The 14,370-nt window shown below is 33.9% G+C and overlaps 2 protein-coding genes across 4 annotated transcripts in view; one reads left to right on the forward strand and one right to left on the reverse strand.

The window, feature by feature from the left end:
- Positions 1-1,380, forward strand: part of LOC136808523 (rab GTPase-binding effector protein 1-like) — a 50,744-nt gene extending 49,364 nt beyond the window's left edge. For both annotated transcript variants that reach the window (XM_067065050.1, XM_067065051.1), the window contains exons 20-21: positions 118-212; positions 731-1,380. In XM_067065050.1, the coding sequence (XP_066921151.1) occupies positions 118-212; positions 731-754 (119 nt within the window). In that variant the 3' untranslated portion in view covers positions 755-1,380. The remainder of the gene's footprint in view (positions 1-117; positions 213-730) is intronic.
- Positions 1,381-9,101: 7,721 nt separating this feature from the next.
- LOC136808522 (mitochondrial sodium/calcium exchanger protein-like) overlaps positions 9,102-14,370 on the reverse strand; it is a 30,910-nt gene continuing 25,641 nt past the window's right edge. Inside the window, exons 13-18 of one of the 2 annotated variants that reach the window (XM_067065048.1) lie at positions 13,056-13,177; positions 12,583-12,660; positions 12,070-12,145; positions 11,713-11,793; positions 11,081-11,145; positions 9,102-9,885 (exon numbers count right to left, since the gene is read on the reverse strand). In XM_067065048.1, coding sequence (XP_066921149.1) covers positions 9,697-9,885; positions 11,081-11,145; positions 11,713-11,793; positions 12,070-12,145; positions 12,583-12,660; positions 13,056-13,177 — 611 coding nt within the window. In that variant the 3' untranslated portion in view covers positions 9,102-9,696. The remainder of the gene's footprint in view (positions 9,886-11,080; positions 11,146-11,712; positions 11,794-12,069; positions 12,146-12,582; positions 12,661-13,055; positions 13,178-14,370) is intronic. The other variant, XM_067065049.1, reaches the window with a different exon arrangement.

Raw genomic sequence — 14,370 nt, forward strand, 5'->3', positions numbered from 1 at the left:
TGATGAGCCAAGAAAACTGTGTCACACATCACTGGAGCAACCAGGGTCGGCAAAAAGTGTTTTGAATTTCGAAATTATGATGGAATTCGAATTTTAAATTTCCTCCTCTTTTTTCAGTATATTTACAACAAGAAGTTCAAACGTTAAGAAACGGTGGCAATCCACATTCTCGACAACAACAGCAACAACAAGCAGCACGTTCACAAGATGAGGTAATAGAGGCAAGACTTTCGATATTACGTCACCAAATAGCGAGATACTGGATTAAAGTCCTCACTTGGGGGCATTTCAGTCAAAAGTTATAAAAGTTGATTGGTCGAAAAACATTCAAGAAAAAGTCCTCAAAATAATTCTTTTGACCTTGATTTGTTTTAAAGGTTTTGTTTTTAAATAGGAGTGATAACGTTTGCTTACTCATCAATTTTAATTCACAAGCTTTTCACATTGGATTGACACGGATATGTGGAGCAAGATTGGTCAGAAAGAAGAAAACATAAACATTTTTTTGCTTATATCAGCATAATATAACAATAGATATACACTGTCCTGGTATCAAATATGTGTCTGATATGAAACGGGAACACTTGTGTAAAAAGAAAACCTTTAACCCTGTAAAAATACGAAAGAATTGATATTTGTTAAATTCTAGATTCCAAAATCCTAGAGGTTTGGAAAGGCTCTGAAATATAAAGCCATTAGTTTTTTTTTTAAATACATCATTTCCTTTCAGGATCCGCCTCTACTAACGCTGTAGCATGGAGTAGAAATTTGATTCAATATTACTTTTGGTGTAATTTGTATGACATAGATGGAGAAGAGAGAGAGGTACCATGTAATACATATCAAAATTCTCGCTAGCAGCTTAGTTTGGTGTTATTTGGTCGGAAGCTGAATTTCGGTATGAATATAATCGTCACCGTTCGAACGATATTGCGGTTGCTGACTTACAAATCGGCACCCAGCTGTCACACGACGTTATTTAAACGTTTTTCTAACGTGCGCAACGCAACGTCCATATAATGTTAGGTGATTGTTGAAACAATGCTGTGTCTCAATTGGGACACGACAAAATTGAAGATTTTAGAAATACTTAACTGTTACATGGATGAAATTTGATGAAATGGCTGAACTCTGGTTTTAAAATAACTACGCTCTGTTTTTGGGCGTGACTTTTCTTTTGTTAATATTCCTGTTTGTTTGAGAACAATTTTTGAAGAAATTATCTGGATCCATAGTCAAATTTATAGTTGGCAGTGCCTTATTATAGTGAGCTAGTTAAAACATTTTATGAATTAAAAAATATAAAACGCACTAAACTTTTTCAGATACTGTATGTATTTTCCCAAAAATTAATTTAAATACTTTTTTATACTTTTAAAATAAATAAATTGTATTTTAAAAGTGCAATAAACTTTTGGTGGTGCTTTGGAAATGCACTAATGGTTTCTTTCATAGCTTTTGTGGATTTTTAAGTCTTCGCGATTTCAATGAAGAGTTTAGAAAAAATGCTTTTACATTCCCAATGAGTGCATCCATTTCATTGACATTTATAAGATTATGTTCATTTTTTTCCAGGCAAACTGTATTTTCCCAGTTTTCTAGCACTTTTCAATATTTTGGAACCTAGACACCGTACTTATGTCAAATCTATAACTCTACCCTAAAATAATTTACCGTTTATTGAGCACCTGGATTACCAACAACGACTTGGACTAATTTTTTACAAACAATCTATGTTCGCAAGTTTAAAATGCAACTCCTGACTGGTATGTTCGAGCAAAACTTTGAAAATTGATCCTCTGAGAGACTAAATTTTGTTAACTTTTCGGGACAAGCTGGAGTTCTTACAAGCGCTTTTTTGATTTGGTTGGTCATTATTATGTAGCAAAAATAACTTTATTACTTTTTCTAAAGAACGCGTCATTTTTATTACTTCAAATGACCAATTAGTGAAGTATCTTATAAAAACTCCAACTATTATCCCATTTTTTCACCTTATTTTACATTTGTACGACCCATATACCCATTAAAGGGAATTTTTCCCAATTTTCAGCAAAAATGTTCCAACTTTATCCAAATTACGAGAATTTATGACCCTGTGAGGGAGTCAATTTTTTTACTTGACTTGTGAGGACGTAAAAGGGGACCCTTGTGGCTCGCACAAACCTGACACCCATTTTGTCTAAGTACACCCCGCTGTAAAGCACTGATATCAAGACTTTTTCAACAAACACCCTTTAATCTGACGAAAAAAAGGGTTTATAATGTTTTCCGAATAGCGTACTAGTTAAGTAAGATATTGTTTTTTTAAATTATATTTTTTTTCCTTTATTCTTTTGAATTTAGCTAGGTTTTAGAAATTAACTTAAAACATGCCATTATGTTTATATACATTGGAAATTATTATGTTTTTTCATTTGCATTCGTCAATCTTCTGAACAGGGTTTATTTTCTGCCTATACACTGTCTGCACCCCAAAATGTGTGTGAACCCCAAAATGTAGGTTTTTGGTTTGACGTCCACTGAAATTTTTTCAACGTGTTTGCAGCCAGAAAACTTTGGAAATGGATAGCCTATGAATATATATACTTATCTAAATAGAATTCATCGCTTATTTTGATAATTTTCTTGCGAAACCAGAGATGTTTTTCCAAAGTGACGTCTGAATTTTCGGTCAAATTTTCAATCAAATAAAAATTGGTACACCAAGACTAAAAGATAAGTCCTAAAAACTAGGGTCGACTTTAAAGCCCTGTTTATCCTGAACATTGTGTCAAAATTTTATGCCGGTAGCTCAAACCCAATAAAAGATACGTCATTTTGAAGCACCCTCATTTTTCGAAATTTTGACAAAACTGACGTCAAAAACGTCAAAAAGTAGCAATTTTTCCGTGAAAAACGGAACTGAAACTGATTAAAATGCTATTTTAAAACACCAAGCGAAGCAAAACTTTTAGGTTTCTTTTGATAATTTGACAGAAGGTCTCCGGTTAAAAACTTTTTTACAAAAAAACATAAATTTTGATGTAATTCTTCTGCTTTTTTCTGCAAACACGCAAAAATACACCTACATTTTGGGGTGCAGTAGAAAAGCAATTTAGATTTTTGAAATTTTTTTGGATCAATTCCCTCATTTTTAAAATTTATATCGATTCTGTGTTGTATTAGGTCTTACCATACAAAAAATCAACAAGATTTATTGATTTCACTAGAAGTTATACGGAAAAAGGCTAGCCTACATTTTGGGGTGCAGTAACTTTAAAAAATGAAAGTTCGGGCGTGAATAATTTTTATCAACAATGGTTTAAAATGGAATTATGCATTGGGAAAGAATCTTTAGGTGACAAATAAGTGTTATTAGGCTCATTTTTGTATTTCCAATGATTATTTGAGGCGTCAGAAAGAAAACAAAATTCATCGACATTTTGGGGTGCAGACAGTGTAGGTATAAATAAGCTCACTATCAAAAAGGCTTCAAAATTGAAAAAAATATTTACTGTCAACTCCCTCTATTTCGAACCTCTATTATTCGAGTCTTTCCATATTTTGAACTAAACTATTGCTGGTTATATCAGCTAGAAATTAATTTAGAATACTTTCTCTATTTCGAACCTCTATTATTCGAGTCTTTCCATATTTTGAACTAAACTATTGCTGGTTATATCAGCTAGAAATTAATTTAGAATACTTTCTCTATTTCGAACCTTTATTATTCGAGTCTTTCCATATTTTGAACTAAACTATTGGTTATATCAGCTAGAAATTAATTTAGAATACTTTCTCTAATTCGAATCTTCCTATAATTCGAAGAAAATTCTTGGTCTCTTGGTGACCAAATAAGAGACAGTGAACAAGAGACAGTCAGTCCAGTTTGACATTTATAATGACTTGTTTAGGGGAAATGTATTTATTTTAGGACGGTATTTCCAAGAGAGGAACAGGTTAACTTTTTAGCCCAGAAGCCATTTTTTTTTAATGAACCCTATTAGATCGGGCTCATTCAATATGATGATTATGTCACCGTTTCCAAGGCCTAAATATAACCTGACTGGAGAGAAAATCATTGAGCATAGTCAATAGGATAAAAAATATTGACATCATTGCGAGGGACTGGCTACAAGCCATTGCTAAGTAAAACCTTTTTTGGCCCAAATTTATAAAATCGATGTACTTAGTTTTGACATTAAAACTACTGAATTAATATCATTTTGGTTTAAAATTTCGTTATAATGTATTTTTTAAGGTAACTGAACTGAACCAGAAAATCTAACACAAAAATATAAAAATACAGGAAACCCCCAAAAACACCCAGAAAAAGGTTTTCAAAGTTCTGATTGGAGCCATTGGTGCGTATTCATAAAGAAACTCTGCGTGTTTGTCTTTTTCAGTTCAAGAAGTGCTAATGCGCATGACACTTTGTCTTTAAATTCCTGGTCGTTCTTTTTGGTCGGTGAATGGTGGTGGAACTGTGAAGTGATTGTAGGCTGGGACGAGCTTTCTGCTTTTGTTGGTGACGTATGTGAGGATGCCATTATGGATTTAATTGAATGCCTGACGTAATTGTTATTATTATTTGTCTGTGCTGTTTGTGTTTGAGGAGACAAAGTTGCGTAGCTTTTTTGTTGCTGTGGTACGTGAATTTCATCTTTCAAAATGGTAGTATTACTGCGTGGAAGACATTGTCTCCACCATGAGAAATCGTATCTATGAGATGGAGGACTTGGTGTGAATGGTTGAACTTTCGCCTTCAAGTTGACATTAGTCGGTAAAGAGTTTGTAGATTTGTGGCGATTTTTAGTCTCGCCTCCACCTTGCCGCCCGGCGCCCTTCAGTCGTTTAGCATTGGCGTTTGTGCTCATCAGACTTGTCTTCTTTGAGCGCCAATCCCTAATCTGTTTTTCATTGATACCTAGATAGCGTGCTGTAGCCCGGTTGCCATGGGATTCTGCATGACGAACAGCGGCTAGTTTGAATGTGATACTGTAGGAGAGGCGTGATTTCTTTTTGTTGACATTTGAAGAAGAATTAGGTGATGGGATTAGAGTGGATTGTTGTGGATGGTGCAACAGTACGTCCATTGTGGTTGATGATTGTATATGTGTCTGTTACCTTGGTGATTGACAAGGGTGTGAACTGGGACTAATTTCGTTATCTTCGAAAATAAAAATCTTGGCACAGTTTCAGGTCAAAATCCTTCTAATCAGTTCTTCGTCAGAACTGCTTTGAGCCAATGAAATGAAATCTTATTTATGAAGAATAAGCAAATCGCCGAATCGGTGAATAAACGTGGAAGGACTTCAAAATTGTTGATAGGATAAGAAGAAATAACCAGTTGCTTATCATTGAAGAGAATATGTCGATATGTTGTTGTGATACTACTTTTGTCAACTCCCAAGCAAAGATTCAATTACAATGGCATTAAAATCTATTGGCTCTGCTATAAATCAAAGTCAATCAATCAAGTTCACCATCTATGAATGTTCATTCGAGTGCCAAGGTTGTCTGATACTATTTAAGAAACTTTCGTGTCTTTATGTGAGCATCAACCATTAACCGAAATCAACGCAAATCAAATTATCACGGATTCAAATTCAAATTTCCATAATTATCGTAATATTAGCAGTAGAGTCTTGCAAGTGTAAGAAAATATCTTAGCAGCGATCAAAAAACGTCTAGCTGCCTTAATTACAATTGTCTTTGCTAATTACTTTTTTTGCAGCGAGCTAATAATGTAATTTTGTTTAGCTCAATAGAAATGCATCAAAGCGTGCAAAGGAAACGGGCCCAACAGAAATATTTCGCGGTGCGTATAAATTTAACTCACTGAATATTTGTAATTAAACGCGTTTGCGCTAAAATTACGATTGTTTTTAATGTTTCGATAATTGTTTAAAACAAAAATAATTATTTTTAAAAGACAAATAAAACAATTAAACTATCGTTAACTCTTTGTTTAAAAAAAAAGCAGATCTCCCTAGTACAAATTTTCAAACAGAAGTCGCAACATTCTAAACGCAAACACAATGAAATTAACAGAAATTCTCATTGAGTATAATTGTTTAAAATGTGTAATTATGTTTGATTACTATAATTAGTAGTGGCTTTGTTCTGTCTGTTCTTGTTTAGTAGTCTGACTGTTTTGTAAACGCAGGCTGCAAGTTAAACACGGTTGACCGAACAAAAGGGTTTCCGATAGAATTAGGTCATCATTGTCTATGTTTGATTTAAACACGTTTGTTGTAAAGGTTTCGACCGATCAATTAAGTCAAAATTTCGGGGATATATTTGAACTACAGCATACTACACTTGACCAGCGTTATGTATATCGGCAATAAAACTTCACTGTCATAATTTCAACAAAATGGCTAGAGACAAAAAGCATTTTAGGTAGAAATTAACTGGGTACAGTATACAAATGCTAAAATGGTTGGTGGGTGACTTGAAATTTAGCAGGTTGCCTCAGATGATTTAGGCATTGACTTCCAAGCCCGAAGGGCTAGACTCGAGACTCCTGGATGGGAAATGAAGCCACTTATTTCCCATCCAGAACGCCCGTACGTGGTTTTTACGCAAACGCCGGATTGAAAGTAACATCTATTGCAAGATTTCAAAATGCAGTCCTCAAAAACATAGGAACCACTAGATACAATCCGTCATCATGACTCCAGCGCGTTCTAGGCGCGTTATGGATGGGAAATAAGTGACTTCAGTTTTTCTTGCTTTGGAAATGTTAGAGATTCTACTCCAGCTCTTCGGGCTTTAATCTCAATGGGAGACTCCACTGATCCACATTTCAACTCAAAAACTGTACTAGTTTCATTTACAGTAAAAAACTAAATTCTACATTCATTAAACAATTTTTCCGGTAAATTTTGCTTTGAAATGAAAAACAAAACTACAAAGCCAATCAGCCAATATATTTTTAAGCAATTGTTACATTCTGGTCTGTAAAAAACCACACGTTTTTTTGTTTTTTTTTTCATAAACATGAGGCTCAGAATGCCTAAAAACTAAGAAACATGCTGAGGCTGAGAATGAGAAAATAAAATTTTTAAGTTGGTTTTTTAAGAACCTTCCAATCAAGGCAAATGTTCTTTTTCTACTACCAATTGTGTCCATTTCAATGATTCGGAGATGAACTACTCTATTTTACTTTCATTAACTTTTAATCGAACAATCAAATAACTTGCTTGACAATCACTGCTTTATCAAACAGTGAAAGTTAGTTAAGTACTTTCAAAAGTTTTTATCTTAACTAAATTTTTAATCAGTTAGATATTTTATTTTATTATTAAATTCTCTTTCATCACCAATACGGTTTGGTATATATATGTTATGCCCCTTAAAAATATATGTGACGTCAATTTTTACGTCAAAAATTGAAAAAAATAAATAACTTCATTTTCCAAATAAAAGTTAAGGCAGGTCTCCATTTGGCGCATGCTTCGATCGCACTTTTGAGAAAAATGAAACAATTCCATTGTCGCAGCGCGCGCAAATAGAGAACGACCTTTAGAACCAGTCGCTTTGTCTCAGCTGGACAACCAGGCGTTATATCTTTTAAATAGTTTTCAAAAAACGCAGTCTTCAAAAACAAGGGAATCGCTAGATGCAATCCGTCGTCATGATTACGGCGCGTTCTAGGCGCGTTTTGGATGGGAACTAACTCTCAGCCAAATTTGATCATCTTCAAAATTACTAGACTGTCTAGAAGCTGTGTGAAAGCGTGATCTTTAAGAAATATGTCGAAAAATTAACTACGATATTTCCAAATGGGTTAAAATCCCATATCATTCTTCAAAATTCTAAGAAATAATTTTACACATCCAAAAAAGATTTTCAAATTTTACGTTTAAAATATTTTGTTATAAAAGAACTGTCTCTATAAAAAGTTTTATGGCGAGACCAAATTAAATTTGTTGTTTTACAGGAAGGTCGTTAGAAAAATAGAGTTGGTCGGTCGGTAAAATAAGAATAAATTTTTCATTTATCAGGGTTGGTAAGGTACCAAAAATATTTTCCAAAAAATATCTGGATGAAAAATTCACTTTTTTTATCTTCGATGAAGATCATAATAAAATTTTAGTGTGTGGGAAATGCTTGATTTTCTAAATTTTTCAATTTCTTTAATAAATTTTCAGTTTTATTCAAATGTAATTCTTACAAATAACTAGTGTGTAAAGTATATTGTAGTGGAAATTCAATATTTTCTTTTTTTTTGATTTTAGCAAAAATAGAACAACAAATTAAATTGTCTCGCCTTATATCAAGAAAAAAATCTAAATGCAAAAAATAATTTCAAAAAATAGCACATTTCCATCCCAAGAAGGAATGTTAAGAAAAAAACATAATGTACTAAACATTCAAAAAGAAATAATACCGAACCAATTTTTAAACGTGACAATAAATTTTACAATAAAAGATTTTCGTCAAAATGACAGATTATCGCGAAAATCAAATTCATTCCTTATTTCACTTATAAAAATTGAATTGCAAATATTTTTTACTACTTATTTATCTACAAAATTTTACAAGATATCTTATCTAAATGAAAAATAAATTCTAAATAATTAAAAAAGTTGAACAGACTGAAACGGACACTTTTGTAAAACGGGCATTTTCTCCTGAAAAGAGTGATTGTAGTCAAAATCATCTACAGATTCACAGGTTTTCGATTTTGAGATTTATAATGGGAAACTTTTGTTGATGGTCCTGTATTACATAACGTACCAAATCCCAGATGGGGGGACTCGAGGTAAACGACCTACCGTACGTGCGGCCCTTAAAGCTTTTTTCACATACACGTAAAATATTACTCATGACGTTACGGAAAATCGTTTGTAAGGCTGTTCTTTGGGAATTTCCCTGACTTTACGTAGAGTTTTTATTGATTAAGAGGGTCTTACATAACTTTTTCTTCCGTTCAAAACTTTTTGAACGTGTGTAAACTCTACTTAAGCCCTTAAAACATTACGTAAGCTTAGGGAAATTCCCCATTCTCTAAGATAAAGTAAAATTTTACGTGCATGTGAAAAAAGCTTAAGGGTCTTTTTTTCCTTTGTCCTTCCCAGAATGCACTGTAGGGTCAAAATCAGCACTGGAAGGATGTAAAAATTCCACTCTAAGGGTCGATATGAGCAATGTAAGGATGTTAAATTAGGAAAATCAGACGATATTGTGCCTTGAAATTGTCAAAAAATTTAGAGAAAATGCACCGTAAGCATCGACATCCCATGAAATTCCATTGATTTCGAGTTCAGAAATTATCCAAAATAATAACAAATTATAAAAATGCATATTAAAAAAAATATCAGATTTTAAAGAGTTTTTTTGAGAAAAATATTAATCTTATGTACCTTTAAGATCTTTAATGCTTGGGGACACGAGAAGTTTTTATCGCGTTGGTGCAATGCAACATGCTCCATCCCACCAACACAAGAAAAAAATTTCTCGTGTCCCCAAGCCTTTACTGTAGCCACAACTTCAAAAAACAAATGAATCATATCGATCAGATATCTAAATGATTTATCTTAAAGCTAACCCTGATAATATAATATAAAACTACCCATGAAACCCAATTTCAATCCACAATATAAATTCAAAATCGTCATACATACCGAAAGCATCGATTAAACGGTAGTTAAATAGGTAAGATTTCATTTACGAATGTCCCAAAGACCCATGAAATTCCATTCATTATAAGTTCAAGATATCTGCCTCATGCAACACCGAAAGCGTCAGATACAGTGCGTACAACCCAAACAAATAAAAACCGATATATTTTGATGACATGAACTTATGCAACGGTAGAATGATTATGGCGGACAGTAAAGAAATAGCAAGCACCATTGCTGATAAAATGTACTGCGTACTGCCACGTATAATCTAAAGATAAGATACAAGATAATATCCATGATATTCATGATGTAATGTTTTTTACGGAAATCGATTTTAGCCAGTAGTGGCAAATTTAAACTAGACAAAAATTGTATAAAATTTGCCACTACTGGCAAAAACCGGGGTCTTTCCGTAGAAAACATTACGTCATGAATATCATGAATTAATTCTAGGTGCAGTGAGTATATGTATTTGCACTTTTGAGGACGGCAGCGTGACTGAAACGATTGTGAAAAACCCACACTTTTGACCCGTGAAATCAAGGACGAGTGCTGATTTACCGTCGTTCTCAGTCAATCAGGATCTACACAAATCAGAAGTTAACCGTCTCTGTCGTAGAAAAACACACCTACATAAACTCACTAGTGAAGTTAAGTAAATCAGTAAAATCACGACGACGAACGAAAATTTAACAGGCTAGTGAGTTTCAACCAATCAAATTTCGTATTTTCACTCATAGTGTCCCCCCCCCTTTAAAAGGGGGGGAACCAATTTTCCAATTTTGGATGGGTGAGCGGGGAAATGAAAATTTGAATAGTAAAGGGGGGGAAAAGGGGGGAAGAGGGGGGAGAGGGGGGAAAGAGGGGGGAAAAAAGAGGGGGGAAAACATCGATAGTTGGCAAATTTGGTGGGGGGGGGAGTGTGTGTGTGTGTGAGGTGTGAAATCACTTCAACTTTATCTTGTGTGTTTTTTGAAATTTGTTTTGATTTTATTTAGAATTTTAATTTTTCATTTCATTGTTGTTTTAATTCTGCTTTTCTAAGCATGTTTGTTTACATTAACACATTTTCGTTCTATTTTGTCTAGAGTATTCCTTTTGCAGCAAAATTTTACGTTTGTGTCAGGTTGAAATTTGAGAAATTTATATGGGTATATGGGGGAAACTGATATTTTCAGAATTTTCTGGGGGGAAAGTAAAAAAGAGGGGGGAAACTAAAAAACTGTAAAGTCATAGGGGGGTAAAAAAAGGGGGAGATCTGGGTAGATTTAAAAAAATCAAGAATTTGGTGGGGGGAACAAACCCTGGAGGACACTATGTTTACTAGCCTATTACATTTTTTGTCCGTCGTATGCTTAACCTCAGTACTATCAATACTTTAAGAACCGAATTGGAGATAAAATAAATCTTCATAGATTCAAAATTGACAAAAAAATGAATCATAAAAAGTAAATTGTTCTTACAGATTTTTCACCACCGTCTCTGATAGCTGATATTGTACAAGAAATTCCAACTCCTAATAACATGTCTATGTTTGAAAAAAATCAACGAGTTAAGTCAATAAATATTCTTTGTAATATTCTGATTTTTGAGTTTGTTGTGTCCCAATTACTTCAAAATTCGAACAGACAAGATTTTTCATAAAAATTCGCCTTGGAAAGCCTTATAATGGGCTTTTCCAGGAATAGTCTGTACCTCCTATGTTGAGGAGGTGTGACATCCAGGGTGGTCTGGTTTTTTGAATGATAAAATCCAGGGTGGTCAGTAAAATCGGGTTGAAAATTCAGGGCGGTCAGTATAACGAGGTCGAAAATCCAGGGTGGTCCAAAGAATCGGGAGAAAAAATCCAAGGGGGTCCTGAAAAATTGAAAATCTGAAAAGATCTCCTCAACATAGGGGGTACAATTTTTTTTCTAGAATAGCCTAATTAGGAAGTGCTGAACAAAACTCAAATCAATCATGTTACAAACTCTCTCAAAATCTTCCTCCGCTAAATTAAATTATAGAGAGCTTTTAGGCTCACTTTCTGAACGAAGAATCTTATGAGCTGCTGCCTTGTTTTTTTATAGAAATAAATTCTCAATGAAAAGGATACTGAGCAGTGGGCCACCGTAACAAGCAGCAATTGCCATCCTGGGCGCACCATTTCGAGCCATCGTTAAATTCGAAATGAAATCTAAACAAGAAACCCAGCAACATAACAAGTACTATCCGTACTGATTGTTACAAGGCGCTATTTCTTCCAAAATAAACCTGAACCGACAAAGCGCTACTTCTTCAAAAATGGATAAAAAGCACCACGGACAGCGACATGCTAATGAAAGGCCCGATGCCAATTACGAAAGGAAAAGTAAGAATAGGAAAAAATCAATTTCTGTTCAGTCAGTCAGAGTTAGTTTTCGAAACCTTTTGTCAGACACTGTAGAAAATTTTGTCTTGACCAAAACTGTACCTCCTATGCTATTTCCCCATGCCAATAATGTCAATCCCATAATTCCGTAAGACAAATGAGATATCCAACCAAATGTCTAAAAATAACAATAAAATAAATCGAAAGAATTGACTCATGTATTTCCTCATGTAATCATCGTGTTTTCTAGATGGCCATATAATTATGCACGCTTTTATTTCGTAAGAACGATTGGGCTGTTCCATTAAAAAATCATACAGGGAGATGGATGAACCTTTCAAGCGAAAAAAAATCTTTGAAATGCATGGATACCCGCTGTAAAATGGCGAAATTTGCTAAAAAAACCCTAAAAAAGTTCTTTTCATATCTTCATATCTTATATTTACGGTGGACGAAGTAAAATCAGTCTTTACCCCCTAGAAAACTGAAAGAACACTCAAATAGACCCCATGGGAATTCTTCTCGGACTACCCTTTGAAAATGTTCCTCCACCCCCTGTGTAGATATAAAATGTTTGCGAACGTTGGAGCCAATATTTGGGTATACTTTATATACCTGCAACAGATTGACAACTTCTTGGGCAGTACACTTGATCCACACAACAGCTACTGCGAACCCAAATAAGGCAAAAATCTGAGAAAAAGTAACAGTACAGTAACCAGTGAATGTATTTGAAAAATCTAATAAACAGGCATAATAATTAAATAGGCAAAATTTGTCTCGGGTTGGGAAAATAATCTGACAATAGAAAATCAGGCCTAAAAATCCAAATCAGTTTTATCAAATCCCAATTAAGATTGCTGTCGATAAAAGAATTTGAGCCCCGTATTCAAATAAGACAGAGATTGCCCTTAAGTCCATTCTCAATTATGATATCCTGAAGCCTTTGAATGTTCTCAACTTTCTGAGTTTTTAGCCTAAAAATGTTCTTAACGTGTTCTTATTTTCCCTATTTTGTGAGTATTTTTGTCACTTTGTCCAGGTCTATTGGCAATATAAATGGGGTTGGGTGGGGATCGTTTTCTTACCACATGAAACTTTGGCGTGTAATCACTTGATGAAATGAAATACAAAAGACATCCCAATATTGATCCAATCACAAGCACCAAATGATACACCAAGAAGTCATTGTATACCGACACTGTGCCAACTGAAAATAAGTACGGGAATATACAAGTGAGAAAAAGAATTCTTCGTTAAACTTTTAGATAGATCGACCTTTTTCATTCTTTTTCTTCAAATAAAAATTAATTTTGAGAAGCATAATGAACAAGCACAGTCAATTCTCTCTAGTTCGAATCTCTTTTATTCAAAATCTTTCTTTAATTCGAACTAGAATATTGGTCCCCTTAGCTGGAAAGTGGTTAAAATCATTCTCTGTAATTGGAATAAAAATTTTGCTCCCTCAGAGATCGAATTAGAGAGAATCAACTGTAGTATGAAACAAGCAACATGCTGAATGGACCTACCTGATGATGAAAGTTAGATAGCAATGGGAAAAGAAAAATGAAAAAAATCAGTCAGAAAATATAGCGTTTAGCGAAAATACACAACACAATAAATTCATCATTGATTGTTGATGGGGGGAGAGGGAAGGGTTGTAGGGAAAAAATTAATAGAAAGTTCTGGTCGCAAAAAAACAGTTTTATTGACAATAGACGATATCGGATTTAGATAAATGCAATGCATTCTGGTTTCTAGGGACTCTCAAAGGAATTATAATAGATCAATTATAATAGATTATAATTCCTTTGAGAGTCCCTAGAAACCAGAATGCATTGCATTTATCTAAATCCGATATCGTCTATTGAATCATGCTTGATGGTGAGCATTGTTATCAATAATGTTTTTGTGTGAAAAGCATAGAAATATGAGAAAAAAATCCAATGAAAATCTGCAAAAACGGCGATTTCCGGCATTTTCAACCGGAAAAATTTTTTTCTCAAAAATCAAACTCAGCCATTTTTTGAGCATTGCGAATACGCATCTTTCTACAAAAAATCAGAAAAAACTAAAAATGAAAATTCGAGAAAAAGTAAAAAAAACGGTTTTTCCGGCAAATTTCTATCATTTTCGGCCGGAAAAAATGTTTTTCAAAAATCGGGCTCCGTCACATTTTAGGTATTATCATATTGGATCAGTGTGCAAAATTTCATAAAAATATAGAAAGTACAGCTCGAGAAATTCAAGAAATACCGTTTTTCCGGCGAAAATAGGTTGTTCCGGCGACTTTTAAAATAGTTCCGGCTTCAAAAATCAATTTTATTGAAAATTGAAACATGCTTGATGGTGGGCATTGCTATTAATAATGTTTTTGAATGAAAAAACAACCAATTATATGGA

This window comes from Clytia hemisphaerica, unplaced genomic scaffold (genome assembly GCF_902728285.1).
Source record: "Clytia hemisphaerica strain Z4C2 unplaced genomic scaffold, Clytia hemisphaerica genome assembly, whole genome shotgun sequence".
Classification (NCBI taxonomy): domain Eukaryota; kingdom Metazoa; phylum Cnidaria; class Hydrozoa; order Leptothecata; family Clytiidae; genus Clytia; species Clytia hemisphaerica.